Source organism: Typopeltis vanoorti, chromosome 12 (assembly GCF_054136105.1).
Source record: "Typopeltis vanoorti isolate ZY-2024b chromosome 12, IOZ_Tvanoo_1.0, whole genome shotgun sequence".
Taxonomy (NCBI): Eukaryota; Metazoa; Arthropoda; class Arachnida; order Uropygi; family Thelyphonidae; genus Typopeltis; species Typopeltis vanoorti.
Genome location: NC_143560.1, coordinates 58,316,740 through 58,334,469, shown reverse-complemented (window position 1 = coordinate 58,334,469; position 17,730 = coordinate 58,316,740). Strand labels below are relative to the sequence as shown.

The following is a 17,730-nucleotide window of genomic DNA, read 5'->3' as shown; positions in this document are numbered from 1 at the left end:
GAAGAAAACAGACAGAACATCTTTATGCACAGCAATTTCTTGAAGGCAATTTTTTAAGGAAAGTTTTTGGGTAAGAGATAACATGAAAAGCAAAGGCAACAATATCTGGAACAAGTCAAAATGCCGTAACGATTTCCAAATGAAAAGGATGGCAAAGGAGAGAAACAAATAGCAATAGAAACATTCATTATTATGATCATAGTGACAAGGATTCCTTTAATTACACAGACACACATGATTTTTAATACCAAGAAGACTGACTAGCCTAGTATACTTTCTCTCTCTCTCTCTCTCTCTCTCTCTGACTTCTAGACAAATTGCTGCCATATTAGTACAATTTCAACATTCATCAAAAAAATAACAATGCAGTAAGAATGTATGTGTAGTGATTAATTCTTTACCATTACATGGAGTATAATGGTAAAGAATCCTCCCAGGAGTCCAATGGCTCACTACAGAGGACATTCTACACTTTATTCCTCCATCTACATAATACATATACTACTACCTATTGTACAATAATAGTATCTTTGTCTGCTAATTGCATGCATTCCCTGTCTGACATTTTAATTTTAACACTGCACATACTTGAAATAAATCTCAGAAATATGATTTATTAATTTATATACGGCAACATGTAAGTGATTAAACAAATTGCATGCACAAACAGTGCAATTTGAGCAATCCACTTGGGAATGCCTGCTGATTTTTGCCCTGAGTGCCAATTTAATGATAAGTTACAGGATTTTAAGAAAACATACAGAACTTCTGACTGCCAAGACTGAAGATATATGTTATCTAAGTAATTCACTAACACCTATACATAAATGCTTCCACTGACTACCCAAGTGACGGAGATATCAGCTATTCAGTGTTCATGTTTTGCCCAATATATAGTTCACTCATAATAAAAAAAACATAATAATAATAATAAAAATAAAAAAGTTGCAGTTATCCAGTGGTGATAAAAGTTAAGCATAACATAAAATATCAACTGCATTCTCTGCTGTGTGTAAAACATTATAAGATATACTGCTATAAATATTATACCTTGAACTTTGCTTCAACTCACCGGTGGCCCTTGAGGACCTTGCCTGCCAGATCTTCCATGTTCACCTACAAAACCCTGTTGATCAAAATAAACATAATTACAACTTTTAAGATAATAATATAAGCATAAAAAATATTTAAAACTTAAAGATGAATTTCATGCCATAAGAATTTGATTCTTCCCTCAACAAAGTTAAGATTATGAAAAGCATTTTAGGTAATTTAATTATTTAACCTGTTATATGATTTAGTAAGCGCAATGAGTAATTAATATTATCAAATAACTTTTAACAACAGAAAAATAACAGTGACAGTTGTTGGAAGTTTTCCCACTTGGGTATACTATAAACTAAAGATACCAAGAAATTATACTTGGTTTAATCCTTTATCCAAGTGTAAGCAAACAAGTTTGCACCTGAGCTATTCAGGACTGGGGCAACTCGTATATAGAAGTTCATGATTTCACATCACTTGCCTTAGTATCCCATAATGCAAAGCTCATAACCTTATGGGTATGTATAATGCTATGCATTATGGGAAGGGTCAATACCCAGACCGGTTTCGACCTTTATTGAGGTCTTGTCAGTGGGAGCCAGACCCAGAGGTGATACTAAGGTTGAAGTAATGCAGAAGTCATATTTACATATAAAGAGTATTTTAACAAAAGGTTATATGAGGTCTCCCAGTCCTGAAAATAGTTCAGGTGCAAACTTGTTTGCTTACACTTGGATAAAGGATTAAACCAAGTATATAATTTCTTAGTATCTTTAACAGTGACAGTGTTCATGTTTTGTCCAATATATATGATTATGAACTAGATAACATTCTGCTGAGTATGGAAGCTTTAAAGAATACAAGGTCTGACACAGAAAAAATGAGACTGTGCATGTATCTCTTTTTATTTAAAAAATTGAGAAAATCAACAATGATCTCCTTCAAAATAGTTCCTTTCTGAGTTGACACATAGCTTCATATGATGCTGAAAAACGTTCAAAGCAATTCTGCAGACCATTTTTTGGAAGGCTGTTAAGGATCTCTATCATTTTTGCTTTCACATCTTCTACCGACCAAAAAATTGGTCCTTTGAGCCCCAACTTGATCTTTGGGAAGAGGTAGAAGTTACAGGGAACCAGATCTGGCAAATAGGGTAGGTGCTCAAGCACAGTGATATTGTGATTAGCTAAAAACTGCTTCACAGACAAAGCGTTGTGGGCTGGTATGTTATCTTGGTGCAAAATCAACTGTTTCTCCACAATTCTAGTCGTTTTCTTCTCATGCGTTCATGTAATTTCATCGAGACTTCAAGGTAATATTGCTGATCTATTGTCTCACCACTGGAAACCCACTCTGCTATTACAATACCCGGGATATCGAAGAAAACAATCAACATGGCCTTAAGCTTCTAATGACTCACGTATGCATTTTTTGGTCTTGCAGATGTTGTAGTCTTCCAGTGTATTAATTGTTGCATGGTTTCCAGATCACATGTAAATATCCAGTTTCATCACAAGTAATTATTTGAATTCAACAAACCTCATTCATTCTTAATGCTTGCAAAAGGTCCAAACACAGTTTCTTGGGATGCTCTTTTTGTTTATCTATTAACATTTTTGGATTCTTCAATTTTTCCATTAAAATGAAATTTCCCTGTCCAAATGAACTTTCTCTGCTACAGCTCGAACACCGAACCCTCTGTCTTTTTGAAGTACATCTCACACTTTTTTGATGTTATCATCAGTAACTGCTGTGCATGGATGGCATGGGCAATCATCAGCTTTCACGCTTTCTCTACCTTCCGAAAGTAGTTTGTGCCATTCAAAACCACGTGCATGAGAGTATGTACCAATGTGCATGCACTCTTCACCGTAAGCCTCAGTCAATAACTGAGACTTACGGTGAAGATCAACTTTCTTCATTTTCACAAGAAAGTTGATGTTAACTCGCTGTTCACTCTTGCACTCGAATACACATCCACTTGTACTGAGTAAAGTGGTGGAGTTGAGTCTTGTCTCATGGTAACAAGTTAGAACATGCTCTATGGCCATCTCTTTGTCTCTCCTCTCCCAAGCTATAGGGTTAGTCTCATTGTTTTGTGTGTGTGTGTGTGTGTGTGAGAGAGAGAGAGAGAGAGAGAGAGAGAGAGAGAGAGAGAGAGAGAGACCTCTTATTTAATCTATTGTGACTAAAAACAGCACAGCCTTTACTAATAAAACTAAATACCATAATTTCAGAACAGAAAGATTTAGATGCATTGTTATAAGTAATGAATGAGAAATAAAATCCAACTTTTTATAATATTAAAGTATATTAATATTACTCCAATATTTCTTTCTTATTTACAGTCCTTAAAAAAAAGTTTCAAAAAAATCGATCCATGTAAACAATAAAACTTGAGTCTGTGTACCAATGTTCTTCTTACTAAAATTATTCTAATATTCTAACAACAGAAAATCAGAGTGTGGAACATAACCATGCTCCAAACTCAAAGTACAGATACATAATGAGAAAAAATATCAAGAATTAAGAGGGAAATTCTGAATGCAAGAGAATATGGGGCCCCTTATAGCAGGTTCCAGTTTTTTGAGGGGGGAATATATGTCACTCCTAATAGCTAATATGAAGGGAGCAAAGTTTAAAAAAATATCAATATAAACAAACATGTGACTGCAAAACGTTAAGAGTTTAAGAGAGTTGTTTAATTTCAAATATTCTATTCCAAGGAATCATCCACACTGATCAGTCAAAAAAAAAACATGATTTGGATAATTGAATTAATTTAAAAAAAGTATCAGTATCTGACAGTGCTGATTTTAATAGTACTGATCAATACTGGTACCACAATATCAAGGTTGTAAAGAAGTATGAAAAGTATTGTCACGAATCTAGCAATACAAAACACATGCATTATTCACATATTCTGCACATATTCTCAAAACTATCATTAACCCTTGTACCAGCCTCGGCATATACATATTCTTATAATGGTGTCTGTAATGATTATTCACAAAATACTTAAATACTTCTCCTTAAACTCATTCACATACAAAGCACTCACAACCACCTCTGGTAACACATTCACCACCCTCCAAGCAAAAAATCTCATCCTAACACCCTTATTAGTCACTCTCTTACACAATTTCCAGTGATGACCCCCTCATTTTCTCCTGTCTTGCACATGCAGAAAAGTCACCAGTATCAATCCCATAAAATCCCTTTAATAACTTATATGCTTCTCCCATAAAATCCCTTTAATAACTTATATGCTTCTATCATATCTCCTGTCTTAAACATATCAGCTAGTTTTTGGAGCCCACCTTCTCTCCTCACAGGAAATATTACAAAGACCTGCAACAATCTTTGTCACTTGCCTCTGGGTCCTCAACACCACTTCATCACAAAGGAATTCAGGTGACCAGATCTGTGCACAATAGTCCAGATGTGGCCTTATTAATGCCTTATAAACTAGAACAACTTTCCTATTCCTGCTTGTCAGTGTGTTCTTCAACAACCATGAAATCTGATGTGCTGTTTTGGATACCTTTGCAATACGACCTCTAAACCTCAGTTCTCTGTCCACAATAATCCCCAAGTCCCTTGCCTCATCAACTTCTTGCAGTTCAATTCCATTAATATAGTACATAACGTGTCTCATCCTCCCAAAGTGCATCACCTTACACTTAGCCATATTAAAATGACAGCCATTTACCTTTGTTCATATCACCAGCTTATTTAAGTATTCTGTAACATATCTGTATCACCCTCTCATTGACTATCGCTCTTCCTAATTTTGCATCATCAGCAAACATGTGGATGTTTCCTGTCAAATTATTTTCTAATTGACAATGTCATTGATATAAAGGTTAAACAATATAGGTCCCAGTTCTGAGCTCTGTGGGACCCCACTTGTAACCTTCGGCCTCCTTGAAACTGCCCCGCCATACTCAATGCTCTGACACCTATCGGACAGGCAATCCTGAATCCAGTTGACCAACCTGACATCTAAACCCATGTGCTGCAATTGAAATATCAGCTTATCATGTGGCACCCTGTCAAATGCTTTCACTAAATCCAAGAAAATCGCAGTATATGCCTTTTGCTCATCCACTGCTCTTGTAACTTTATTATAAAAGGCTAGCAAATTGCTAAAACAAGAGTGCCCCCTTCACAAATCCATGTTGACTCTCATGAATAACACTATCCTCATCTGCCCAATGCTATATATGGTCCCTCATTAATTTCTACAAGATCTTAACAACTACCAATGACACACAAACTGGCCTATAATTAGACACTTCCAGTCTGCTACAGCCCTTATGCAATGGCACTATCTTACCTTCCTTCCATTCCATGGGCACCTTTCCTGTAGCTAGACTTTCATTGAAAAGCCAGGTCAAAGGAGCTGTCAGTTCTTTAGCACATTCTCTCAAAACTCGTGGTGAAATACCATCCAGTCCCACAGCTTTACTGACATCCAGAGTACTCAGTATTTGGAATACACTCTCCTCCTGCACCTCTAAACCTCAAACTTCTAGTATTAAAATTTACTCCTCCAGGATGAAATACTCCAGTAAAGTTTTCATTGAACAACTCCACTATGTCCTCTGCATCAGTCACTCTATTCCCATTTCTATCCCACAATGTCATTCTTCCACAATCATTTCTCCTCCTACTGGCCACATAACTAAAAAATTCTCGTGGATTTTCTTTGGATCTATGGGCCAACCTCTTCTCATATTCCAGTTTCGTCTTCCTTACCATACTAGTCACTCTCCTGGCCTGTGTCTTGTATTCTTCATGCATCTTCTCTTCACCCGTCTCGTTATATCTCTTCCGTAGCCTCTTTTTCACATGCAGTTCCTGTTTAATATCGTTTGTCATCCACTTTATACCAAATTGTGTCCTCTTCTTCACTTGTGGAATACAGTTTACTATTGCTACTAACAAATATTTCTTCACAATTTCTTCATGCACACTATCTTTCCTCTCGGCATTTTTCTTTTACACATGCTCAAGCAAGAATCGCATATCTCTCACCTCCCAATTTACATTGCCTCTCAAGTCATTCTTTTCTACCGTCACAATCATCTCATCCACCCTTTCACCCCTCTTAATTGCCATAGCCACACTTTCTATTGTCCCTCCACACCACGGTCAGTGAGGTCTCATACTTTACACCTCTTACCAGTCTGTTCCTTGATTGCTCACCTGCATCCCTCACTCTCTCTCTCTCTCCTTCAACACTTTCTCTCTGTGATCCCCCTACTTACCTGCTTTCCTGACATCACTCTATCCCTGGTTCCAGTGCTCCCTTGCATTCTTCTCATTCCCTTTCCTACTGTTTCCATTCTCTCCTCTTCTATCATTCAAATAACTCTCTCTCACTCCTACTCTGATTCGCCTTGCATTCATCTCTTAAAAGAAAAAACACCTAACACGCAGCTGACAGGATTTGAACCTGTGCAGGGAAACCCCAATGGATTTCGAGTCCATCGTCTTAACCAATCGGCCACAACTGCTTGCTAAAAATATACGGCACATGGATTCGCTGGATACCTCTGCAATAGTGAGAAATTTATTTCAAAAGAAATTTACATGTGGGCGAAAAAAATGATAGTCAATTTTAGCAAATGTCCTGGCACCTTATGTCAGAAACAAGCCATATATGTGTCAGTTATGGTAGACAGCTGGTATTGCAGTTATCTGCAGAAAATACAATAATTTTTATACTCAGCTGCTATTTTTGCAAAATATCCGATATATCATTTGCAAGCAGTTCTGCTGTTTCTCCTGTTATGTTCTGAAAATTTATCACTTTAACCAGAATACCTTTATTCAGGATGAAGTACCGAGATCTTCATCTAGGTACTACCTAGGTACTTCATCTAGGTAGTACCTAAATGAAGTACCTAAAAGCAAAAAAAAAAGCTGTTTTTTTTTTGCTTTATGGATCTGATTAATTAAAAAAAAAATTGAACTCTGCATATAGTGACATGCTGAAGAAGAATGCCATGCTTTCAATTTAATTGTTCATTTTTCTTTATCTCTTGTTACTGTGGTGTATTGAAAGTGGCAATGAAACATAGCCAAAAATTTTAGAGAAATATATAATTAAATCATGTAACTGACCTCTGTAACTATTGTCTTCTCCACTAATATCTCAATTTTTGAATCAATTTGTATACTTTAGGAAACGGATTAGGAAAAGAACCATTAAAAAAGAGCTAAATGTATATATACAATAAATTCTTGAAAAACTGTAGGAGAGCACAATTAATTCAGACCTGCTGCAAAATTAAGGAAGTTATTATTATTACTATTATTATTACCCAAGATCACGTGCATTCAGACTCATCTAGGAGGTCCTTTTATCATACACAGAGCTCATCACACCATGCTTTAAACACACTCAAATTCTCTGCAGACACCACACTCTCAAGCAAGGCATTCCAATCATTCACAACTCTACACGATAAAAACTGCTTCTCACACCAACTTTATACAGTTTCCTCTGGTTTGCCCCTGATCTCCCACTGTTTTCTGAACAACCTCTCCAACATTGATCCTATAAAAACGCCTTACTAATTTGTAGGTCTCTATCATATCTCCCTCTCTTCCTCCTATCACCAGACTCTGCAAATTGTATCTTCTCAATCATTCCTCATATTCGACATTCCAAAGGTTAGAAACTACCATAATCAGGGCTTCTGACCCCCTTTCCAACATCTATTCGTCCAACTGAAAATCAGATGACCAAATCTGGACACAGTAGTCCATGTGTGGCCTAATCAAAGCCTTATACAATGAAACAACAATCTTCCTACTTCTACAAGTCAGTGTCCTCTGCATCATTCCAAGAAGCCTCTGTGTTGTCTTCACAATTTTGGCAATGTGTCCCCTACATTTCCGATCCTTATCCAGTATCACCCCAAGATCTCATATTTCCTCCACCTTCGACAATATATCCTCACCAAGCATGAATTCTGTATCCCACTTTTGTTTCCAAAATTTTTAAACCTTACATTTTGCAACATTGACTTCATATCCCCATTCCAGTGTCCAATCACTCAATTTATTCAAGTCTTCTTATAAGGCCACAACATCTCTACTCTTCGTCGTTCATCCCAACTTTACAGCATCTGCAAACAACTGAATATCTCCATCCAAATCTTCACCAATATCATTAATATACAAGTTAAGCAGTAATGGCCCTAAAACACACCCCTTAGGCCAACCACTAGTGACTTTCCTTTTCCTGGATATCGCACCCCCCATGCACAACTTGTTGATAACTATCAGATAGCAGTCTCCAATCAAATGCACTAATCTAATATCCAACCCCATCCGCTGTAGTTTGATTATCAACTTAGAATGTGGAAATCTATTAAAAGCATTTGCGAAATTTAAGTATATTACTGTGTATCCCTATACTCTGTCCAAGGAAGCCATCATCTTATTGTAATAAGTAAGTAGATTACTAAAACATGACCTTCCTTTAGCAAATCCATGCTGCCCATTAAAAATAATACCATTGTTGTCAACCCAACTCTGGATTCTAGTTCTCACAAGCTTCTCCAACAATTTAACCACAACACCTGACACACAAATAGACCTATAGCTCGATGCTTGAGTTCTATCACCTCCCTTATGAAGCGACACAATCGTGCCCTCCTTCCACTCCTTAGGAAGTTGACCCAGCACAAGACTCATATTGAAAAAATATGTCAAGGCAGATGTCAACTCCCTGGCACATACCTTCAGAATACGTGATGAAATATTATCAATCCCACAGCCTTATTAACATCTAGTTTGCTCAACTTCCCGTACACCTCTTGTTCACTTGTAGTCAGTCTCTCCTCCCCATCATCAAGTGCTCTCAATCTCTCCATGAAGTCACATTCAGATTGAAAGATATTTATTAACGGCTCATTAAGTATCTCCATCAAATTTTCTGCAATAGCTCTGTTTATACCCTTTTCGACAATCAATGTCATCTTTCCATAATCATTCTTTCTTTTGCTGGCTACATATCAAAAGAACTCCTTAGGATTCTTTTTGGCTTCATCAGCTAACTGCTGATCAATCTCACTTTTGCTACCCTTACCAACTAAGTCATCCACCTTGCCTGGTCTTTTTAATCCTCATGGAATCAGTTATTACCACTTCTCTTATGCTGACTCCATAATGCCCTTTGTTTCGCATGCTTTTATGTTTATTTCTGCTTAATCTCTTTATTCATCCATTTCGCACCTACCTCATTTAACCTTCTGACCCTTGGAATACATTTAGACATTGCATCTACTAGATAGTTCTTGAAAAATCCCCAAGCTGCATTGATACTAACTCTTCATTCCATGCTACACTTGCAAGCTGTCTCCTGAACATTTCATAATCATCCCCTCCCCTTGTGGTTCCACATATACCCTTTTCTCACAGAGGACCCTCTCACTGCTGGCAACCACCCAGGTAATTACCTCACTGTCACTCTCACCAATGGGTGGGTGATTAAACACCTCTGTTACATACTGTCTGAGGTAGTTATCCCTCAAAAACTCATTTTCTTTACTTCCATTTGCTATCTCATCATTCCAGTCTATATTGTCATAATATAGACTGGAATGATAGAACTCCCATAATGATCACTCTTTTCTTATTTGCTTGGCTAATTTGATTATACATTTCATAGTCACTACCATTCACATTTCCTGGTCTATAACAACATCCAACCAAGTATTTCATTCCATTCACCTCTATCTCACACCATACTGCCTCAAAACCATTGCCAATATTTTCCTCTTGCATCTCTAATTTGTATGGACATAACTCTTTCTCTATCATCAATAGCACTACCCCCTCCCTTTTTACCCCTTCTATTCTCAAGAAACACATCATACTCTTCCATCTCTATTCCTGTCAGGATGCTGTCCCCATTTAACCATGTCTCACCTATTCCAAAAATTTTTGGGTGAACAGACTCAATTAATGTAACCATTTTATCTGCCTTGTTTCTTACACTTCTAACATTTGTATACAAACACAACAGCTCAATCTTGGATCTACAGCTAATTCTGCTGATCAATTTCTGCTTATTCATTTTAGAACCCTCTTCAAGTCCAACTGTTTCCTAGTTCTGCCTTCTTCTTTTCATTATCACTGAATGGTATGTAATTAAACCTTCTATGTAATTAAACATTCAATTCAGTGAATAATACTAAAGTTCTAAACAAAAGTTATTTTCTTCTGGATAGACTGTATAAGGAATGTGCAAAGCATATATATTCACAATCACAAAAACAAGTGCATTAAATTTCTCAATTTTGGGAAGTTATCCTAACCAATTCTTACCATTCATCTGTTTCATAAAAATTGTAATTAATTATTTAAATTAAGGGGATATTAAATCCCACATTGTTTCAAAACTGAATAAGAAACTCAAAGGTCGGAATCAAAGAGCTTAATGCCGAATATAGTAAACTATAAAAGTATCGGCAGATACTTACGCTAGAATAGGCAGATACTAGCGTAATATATCTAACTTTTATAGTTTACTATATTCGGCATGAAACTCGGATTCCGATCTTTAAGTTTCTTATTCGGTTTTGAAACAATGTGGGATTTAATATCCCCTTAATTTAAATAATGTTACATTGCCGAAATGAGGCCTATTGGCTCTTTATTTAAGTAATGTAATTAATTTTTTTATTTTAGTTTATTCCTTGATGTTTATTAATATAGATGAAGTTATCCTCCATCAGTCAATAGCACATATAATTTCATAAGTTTTCAATCTAATTCTTGTTCTTTTATGTTTATCTCTTCTTAGTGTAGTGTATCAAAAATGGCTATGAAATATATCCAGATTTCTACAGAAATAAATAATTCATTTAAGTAAGTGACTTTACTAATTATTTATTATTATAAAATTTTTAAAACCTTGCAACAGTGTAAAAATGATGACATGTCCATTCGACAAGTCTATTTAAGGCCAGTTATAAAGCTACAGCATCTGCTCTCCACACAAATCTTCACAACACTGCATCATCTGCAAACAAATGCTTATCGCTATTCACTCTTTTCCCAATATCATAAACAGCAGTGATCCAAAACAGACCAATTGGGAACACCACTGGTCTCTCTTCTCCTATGTAATAGTGCTCCCCCACCCATATACAACTGGCTGATACTTGTCAGTCAGATAGTCTCCAATCCAGTGCTTTAATCTGTTATCTGGTCCCCCTTCATTCTGGTTCAATTACTACCTTGTCACATGGCAATATATCAAAACCTTGCAAAATCTAAATACCACCATATATCTATGCATCTCCTTTTTCCAATGCATTTATCATCTTGTTCTTTTATTATTATTAACGTAAGACACTCATGGAATCAAATACTCATCTAGGAGGTCCCTTTGTCATACACACAGCTCATCATACCATGACTTAAACATATTCCAATTCTCTGCAGACACCATACTCACAGCCAAGGCATTTCAATCATTCACAACTCTGCATGTAAAACACCTGCTTCTCACTCCCTTGTTCACAGCCTCCTTATAGAGCTTCTAGGAATGACCTCTTCTTCTCCCCTGATCGCCCATCATTTTATGATAAACATCTTCAACATTGTTCATATAACAATCCCTTACCAACTTGAACATCTCTATCATATCACCGTCATCCTACTATCCAGTAGTCTCATTAATTGCAGTTTCTAAACCTTTCCTCATATTCAACATTTCAGAGATCAGAATCAGTGTTGTGTTTTCTACATCACTCCCAGAATTTGTTGTGTTGTCCTCACAATTTTGAAAATGTGTCCTTTAATTTTAGATCCTTATCCACCATCATCCCATGATCTCTTATTTCCTCCACCTCCAACAATATATCCCCATCAAGTGTAAATTCTACATCCTATCTGTGTTTCCCAAATTTTAAAACCTTACATTTTGCAACATTGGGCGAAAGGGCAGGAGTACAGATGCCAGTTCAATCTATTCATGTTTTCTTGTAAGGCCACAAAATCTGATACTCCTCATAGTTCATCCCATCTTTACATCTTCTGCAAACAACTGAATATTCTCATCCATATCTTCCCCAGTATCACTAATATACAGGTTAAACAGCAATGGCCCTAAAACAAACTCCTGAGGCACACCACTAGTGACTCTCCTCTTCTGGGATATCACTCCCCAATACATAACTTGCTGATACCTATCAGATAGCCAATCTCCAATCCAATGTACTAGTTTGATATCCATCCCATCGACTCTAGTTTGAATATCAACTTATCATGCAGTAATCTATATATAGCCATTGCAAAATCTAAATATACTACTGTGTATCCATCTTCTTTGTCTAACAAAGCCATCAATTTATTGTAATACATAAATAGATTACTAAAACATGACTTCCTTTTAGCAAATCCATGCTGTCCATCAAAGATAATACCATTGTTGTCAACTCAACTCTGGATCCAAGCCTCTACAACATTTTAACACAACTGACACACAGAGAAGCCTATAATTTGATGCTCAGGTTGTTCTGTCAGCTCATTTATGAAGTGGCACAATCTTGCCTTCCCTCCACTCCTTTGGAACTTGATCCAGTGCAAGACTCATATTAAACTCACATTATCCAGTGCAAGATTCATATGTCAAGGCAGATGCCTACTCCCTGGCACATTAATTCAAATTTGCAGTGATATATTATCAAGTCCCACAGCCTTATTAACAGTAAGTTTGCTGGATTTCCTATATATAGCTTGTTCACAGTCAGTCTATCCTTCTCATCATCGACTGCTCAAACTCTCCATGATGTTACATTCACAAGAATGAAAGACCTTAATGAACTTCTCATTAAATATCTCAACTATATCCTCCGTAGCAGTTGTTCTTATACCATTTTCTCCAATCAATGTCATCCTTCCATAATGTTTCTTTTTTTTTTTCTTTTTTGCTGGCTACATCTTGAAAGAACTCCCTAGGATTATTTTTGGCTTCATTAGCTAACTGCAGCTCATACTGAACTTTTGCTATTCTGACCAGCCAAGTCACCCTCCATGCCAGTTCCTTGTAATATTTATGGAATTGATTATTACCACTCCTCTCATGCTGTCTCCATAATGACTTTTTCCTTAATATTACATGAATAATCTCTTCATTCATCCACACTATCTTATTTAACCCTTGGAATATACTTACACATTGCTTCTACTAGAGAGTTCTTGAATATCACCCAATCTGCAATGATCTTCTTTTCATCCAACTCCGCAATCCATGCTACATCTGCAAGCTGTCTCCTGAGTATCTCATAATTACCAGCCTTGTAGTTCCACCTCACTAAAAAATACTATTTTTCAGCAAATGTATGCTGTCATTCAAATTCTGCAGTTGTAATCTGAATTTACAATCTTTATCCTCACTACTCCAACATAAGTCACAACTATTGACACATATTCCAATACGTATAACTGACACTGTGGTTAAAATAATTCAAAGCATCAGTCTTATCACTTCCCATATGAAGTAGAGCAATTCTGCTCTCATTCTACTCCTTGGGAACTTGTCCATTATTATTATTATCAGCCCAAGAACTCATGGAGTCAAAGACTCATCTGGGAGATCCTTTTATCACACACACATCTCATCATATCATGTCTTAAACACAAACTCCTTGCATACACCACACTCTCAGGCAAGGCATTCCAATCATTCACAACTCTGCACAAAAAAAATCTGCCTCTCACTCCCCTACTCACACCTTCTTTATACAGTTTCCAGGGATGACCTCTGGTTCTCCCCTGATCTCCCACTATTCTCTGTAGAACTTCTCCGCCATTGATCTTATAACACACCCCTTACCAACTTGTAGGTCTTTATCATATCTTCCCTCTTCCTTCTCTCCACCAGACTCTGCAAATTACATCTTCTCAATCTTTCCTCATACTCGACATTCCAGAGATCAGAAACTACCTTAGTCAGTCGTCTTTTGACCCTTTCCAACATGTCGTCATCCTTCTGAAAACCAGGTGACCAAATCTGAGCACAATAATCCATGTGTGGCCTAATCAAAGCCTCATACAACAGAACAAGAATCTCTCTACTTCTACATGCATCATTCCCGGAAGCCTTTTTGTTGTCTTCACAATTTTGGCTATGTGCCCCATAAATTTCAGATCCTGTCCCACTATCACCCCCAGATCTCTTATTTCTTCCACCTCCAACAATATATCCTCACCAAGCATAAATTCTGCATCCCATCTTTGTTTTCCAAATTTTAAAACCTTACATTTTGTAGCATTGGACTCACATCCCCATTTCTGTGCCCAATCACTCAATTTATTCAAATCTTCTTGCCAGGCCACAACATCTTCACTACTCTTTATGGTTCGTCCCAACTTTGCATCATCTGCAAACAACTGAATATCTCCATCCAAATCTTCCTCTATATCATTAATATTGTTGTGTTGGAAAAAGTGATGAGTCATCCTTTTTCCCCACCCAACGTTACGTTACCTCAGAAGGAAGGGATAAGAACATGCTTATGCCTCCTGATGGGAAATGTACCGAATAATGTCCAAGGAAAATGTAAATAACCAGATGTGTAAAGGTTATTTACATTTTTAAGATAGCCCATAAGTTCATTAAGATAGTAATTGTGAATGAATTAAAGTAGAAAGTCATGTAGTATTAATATATAAATATGTATAAGCTAAGTACAAGTTTAAGGCATGTAAAGACAATCCGTAGCCACGGCGTCCAATCAGCAACCGCCGTATGCGTGACGACACCGCCAAGTGAGGGAGCTGTTCCGGAGTATAAAAGTTTCGGCGGGAGTTCGAATCGCTCTCTTATCTCTTATCTCCCGTCTCCGAGGTTCATCGGCACCTAGTTTCCCGTAGGAGAGCTATGTCGAGCTTGCACCATGTGTAGCAAGGATCTCCCCTTGCTATGCATGTTACATCAGTAAAAGCTGCAACTTCAATGTGTTCAAACACATTAGGAGAAAGAGCCGCTGAAGAAATCCATGTCAGCGTACAAGTCTGTGTATGAGTGCTTTCAGTTCGTGTAGAGCAAAGGAACAAAGGAAAAAAGCCTGCCATCAGAGGAGGTACAGTGAACAGATCAGAATACCTAGTCAAAGCAAGAACGGTAAGCGAAGATTTTCTTATATTAATGTAGGATTAAAGTATCCGTGGAGTAAAGAAACAGAAGTTAAGAACACACACTATTTACGTGTTGTGCCACAAGAACAGTCTGCAATTTGGACACTTGTGTCTACTGTTTAAGAAGAAAACATATTAGGCTCCAGCCGAACAGGAAGCCAAGCTCCAAACTGTTTAAGTGATTTAAGAAAAGTAATGTCATATGATCAGAAAGTGATTAAGTGTTAACAGATATTTTGGGGGAGAGAATTAAGTAGAAATAAGTACTATTGTCCTACAGAATTACATGTCAGATTTATTGAATTGTCTAGTGTTTATATGTAATGTTTCATGTATGATATTATCAGGTAACTTAATTGTGAAAGTCTGAGGATAGATATATGTACAGAAGCGAGGAATTTATACCCAGTAAGAGATCATAGTGCAGAAGTTTAAATGTGCTTAATTAAGTAAGGGGAACACAGACTCTTTTAAGGTTAAGAGTTTAAATAACATGTATACTTGTCTTTGTGAAATAATAAATGTGTTTCTTTTTACATAATCAATTGAGTTTGTCATATCTTCTGCGGATTTGAATTACCATTTGGAAAATTTCGTACCATGCATTTAAAGGGGAAACTAATAGTGATATGAGAATAGGGGCCACAACTGCATATATCCTGATCCCTACAATTTTCTTTAAGTATTTTAGATATTGTATCAGAATTTAGTTGCTGGCTGGTGCAGTCTTTAATCTATACAAATTTGTTGGCAACCGAAGTCTGATAGCAAGAGATACAAAACCTTAAAGTTAAAGAAATTAAAAAGATAAAACCACAAAAAAAAAAGGGGATACAACAATATACAAGTTAAACAGTAATGGCCCTAAAACAGACCAATGAGGCACTAACTAGTGAATTTCCTTTTCCTGGATATCGCTCCCCATTCACAACTTGTTGATATCTATCAGATAACCAGTCTCCAATCCAATGCACTAATCTAATATCCAACCCCATCTGCTCTAGTTTGACTGTCAACTTATCATGAGGTACTCTATCAAAAGCCTTTGCAAAATCCAACTATATTACTGTGTATCCTTCTCCTCTGTACAAGGAAGCAGTCACTTTATTGTAACAAGTAAGTAGATTACTAAAACATAACCTCCCTTTAGCAAATCCATGTTGTCCATCAAAGATAATACCATTGTTGTCAACCCAACTCTGGATCCTAGTTCTCACAAGCTTCTCCAACATCTTAACCACAACACCTGACACACAGATAGGCCTATAATTTGACGCTTGAGTTCGATCACCTCCTTTATGAAGCAGCACAATCTTGCCCTCCATCCACTCCTTAGGAACTCGACCGAGTGCAAGACTCGTATTAAAAAAAATATGTCAAAGCAGGTGTCAACTCCCTGGCACTTTCTTTCAGAGTACGTGGTGATAATTATGAAGTCCCACAGCCTTATTAACATCTATTCATGACTTATTTTTCACAGTATTCACAACACCACAAACACTTTTTTTCAACAAAGATGTTTTATTAACGCTTATATTTTGCTGATTTTCAACTCAGCATCATCAGAGCACAACCCACAAGTAAAACTTGTGGGTTGTGCTCTGATGAGCACACCCACAAGATGTGCTCGCGTTTACTTGTGTGCTGTGCTCTGATGATACCGAGTTGAAAATCAGCAAAATATAAGCGTTAATAAAACATCTTTGTTGAAAAAAGTGTTTGTGGTGTTATTAATACCGTGAAAAAAAAAAAGTCGTGAATAACCATCAACACCTAAGCTTATCTGTTAGGATTATTAACATCTAGTTTACTCAACTCTCCCCCATACACCTCTTGCTCACTTACAGTCAGTCTCTCCTCCCCATTATCAACTGCTCTCAATCTCTCCATGAAGAAGTCACATTCACAAGATTGAAAGATCTTTATGAACTGCTCATTAGGTATCTCCACCACACATTCTGCAACAGCTGCCTTTATACCATTTTCTCCTATCAATGTCATCCTTCCATAATCATTCTTTTCTTTTGCTGGCTACATATCAAAAGAACTCCTTAGGATTATTTTTGGTTTCATTAGCTAACTGCTGTTCATACCTCTCTTTAGCTACCCTCACTAACCAAGTCACCCTTCATTGCCTGGTCTTTGTAGCCCTCATGGAATTGATTATTTCCACTTCTCTTATGCTGCTTCCACAATGCCCTCTTTCTCTGTATCGCATGCTTAATCTCTTTATTCATCCATCTCACACCTAACTTATTTAACCTTCTCACCCTTGGAATACATTTAGACATTGCATCTACTAGATAGTTTTTGAAAATCCCCCAAGCTCCACTGATCTCATTTCCATCTAACTCCTCATTCCATGCTACACCAGCAAGCAGTCTTCTGAGCTCTTCATAATCACCTCCCCTGTAGTTCCACATATACCCTTTTCTCACAGAGGTCCTCACACTACTGGCAACCACACAGGTAATCACCTCATGGTCACTCTTATCAATTGGTGGATGATTTGACACT

The 17,730-nt window shown here is 37.0% G+C and overlaps 1 protein-coding gene and 1 non-coding gene across 2 annotated transcripts in view; both read right to left on the bottom strand.

Annotated features, from left to right (window-relative positions):
• Positions 1-17,730, bottom strand: part of LOC150100817 (uncharacterized) — a 975,156-nt gene that overhangs the window by 625,831 nt on the left and 331,595 nt on the right. The window contains exon 14 of the mRNA XM_090401910.1: positions 1,073-1,126. Coding sequence (XP_090258036.1) covers positions 1,073-1,126 — 54 coding nt within the window. The remainder of the gene's footprint in view (positions 1-1,072; positions 1,127-17,730) is intronic.
• Positions 6,485-6,566, bottom strand: TRNAS-CGA (transfer RNA serine (anticodon CGA)). Its single transcript has one exon. It is a non-coding gene; the product is annotated as a tRNA-Ser (tRNA).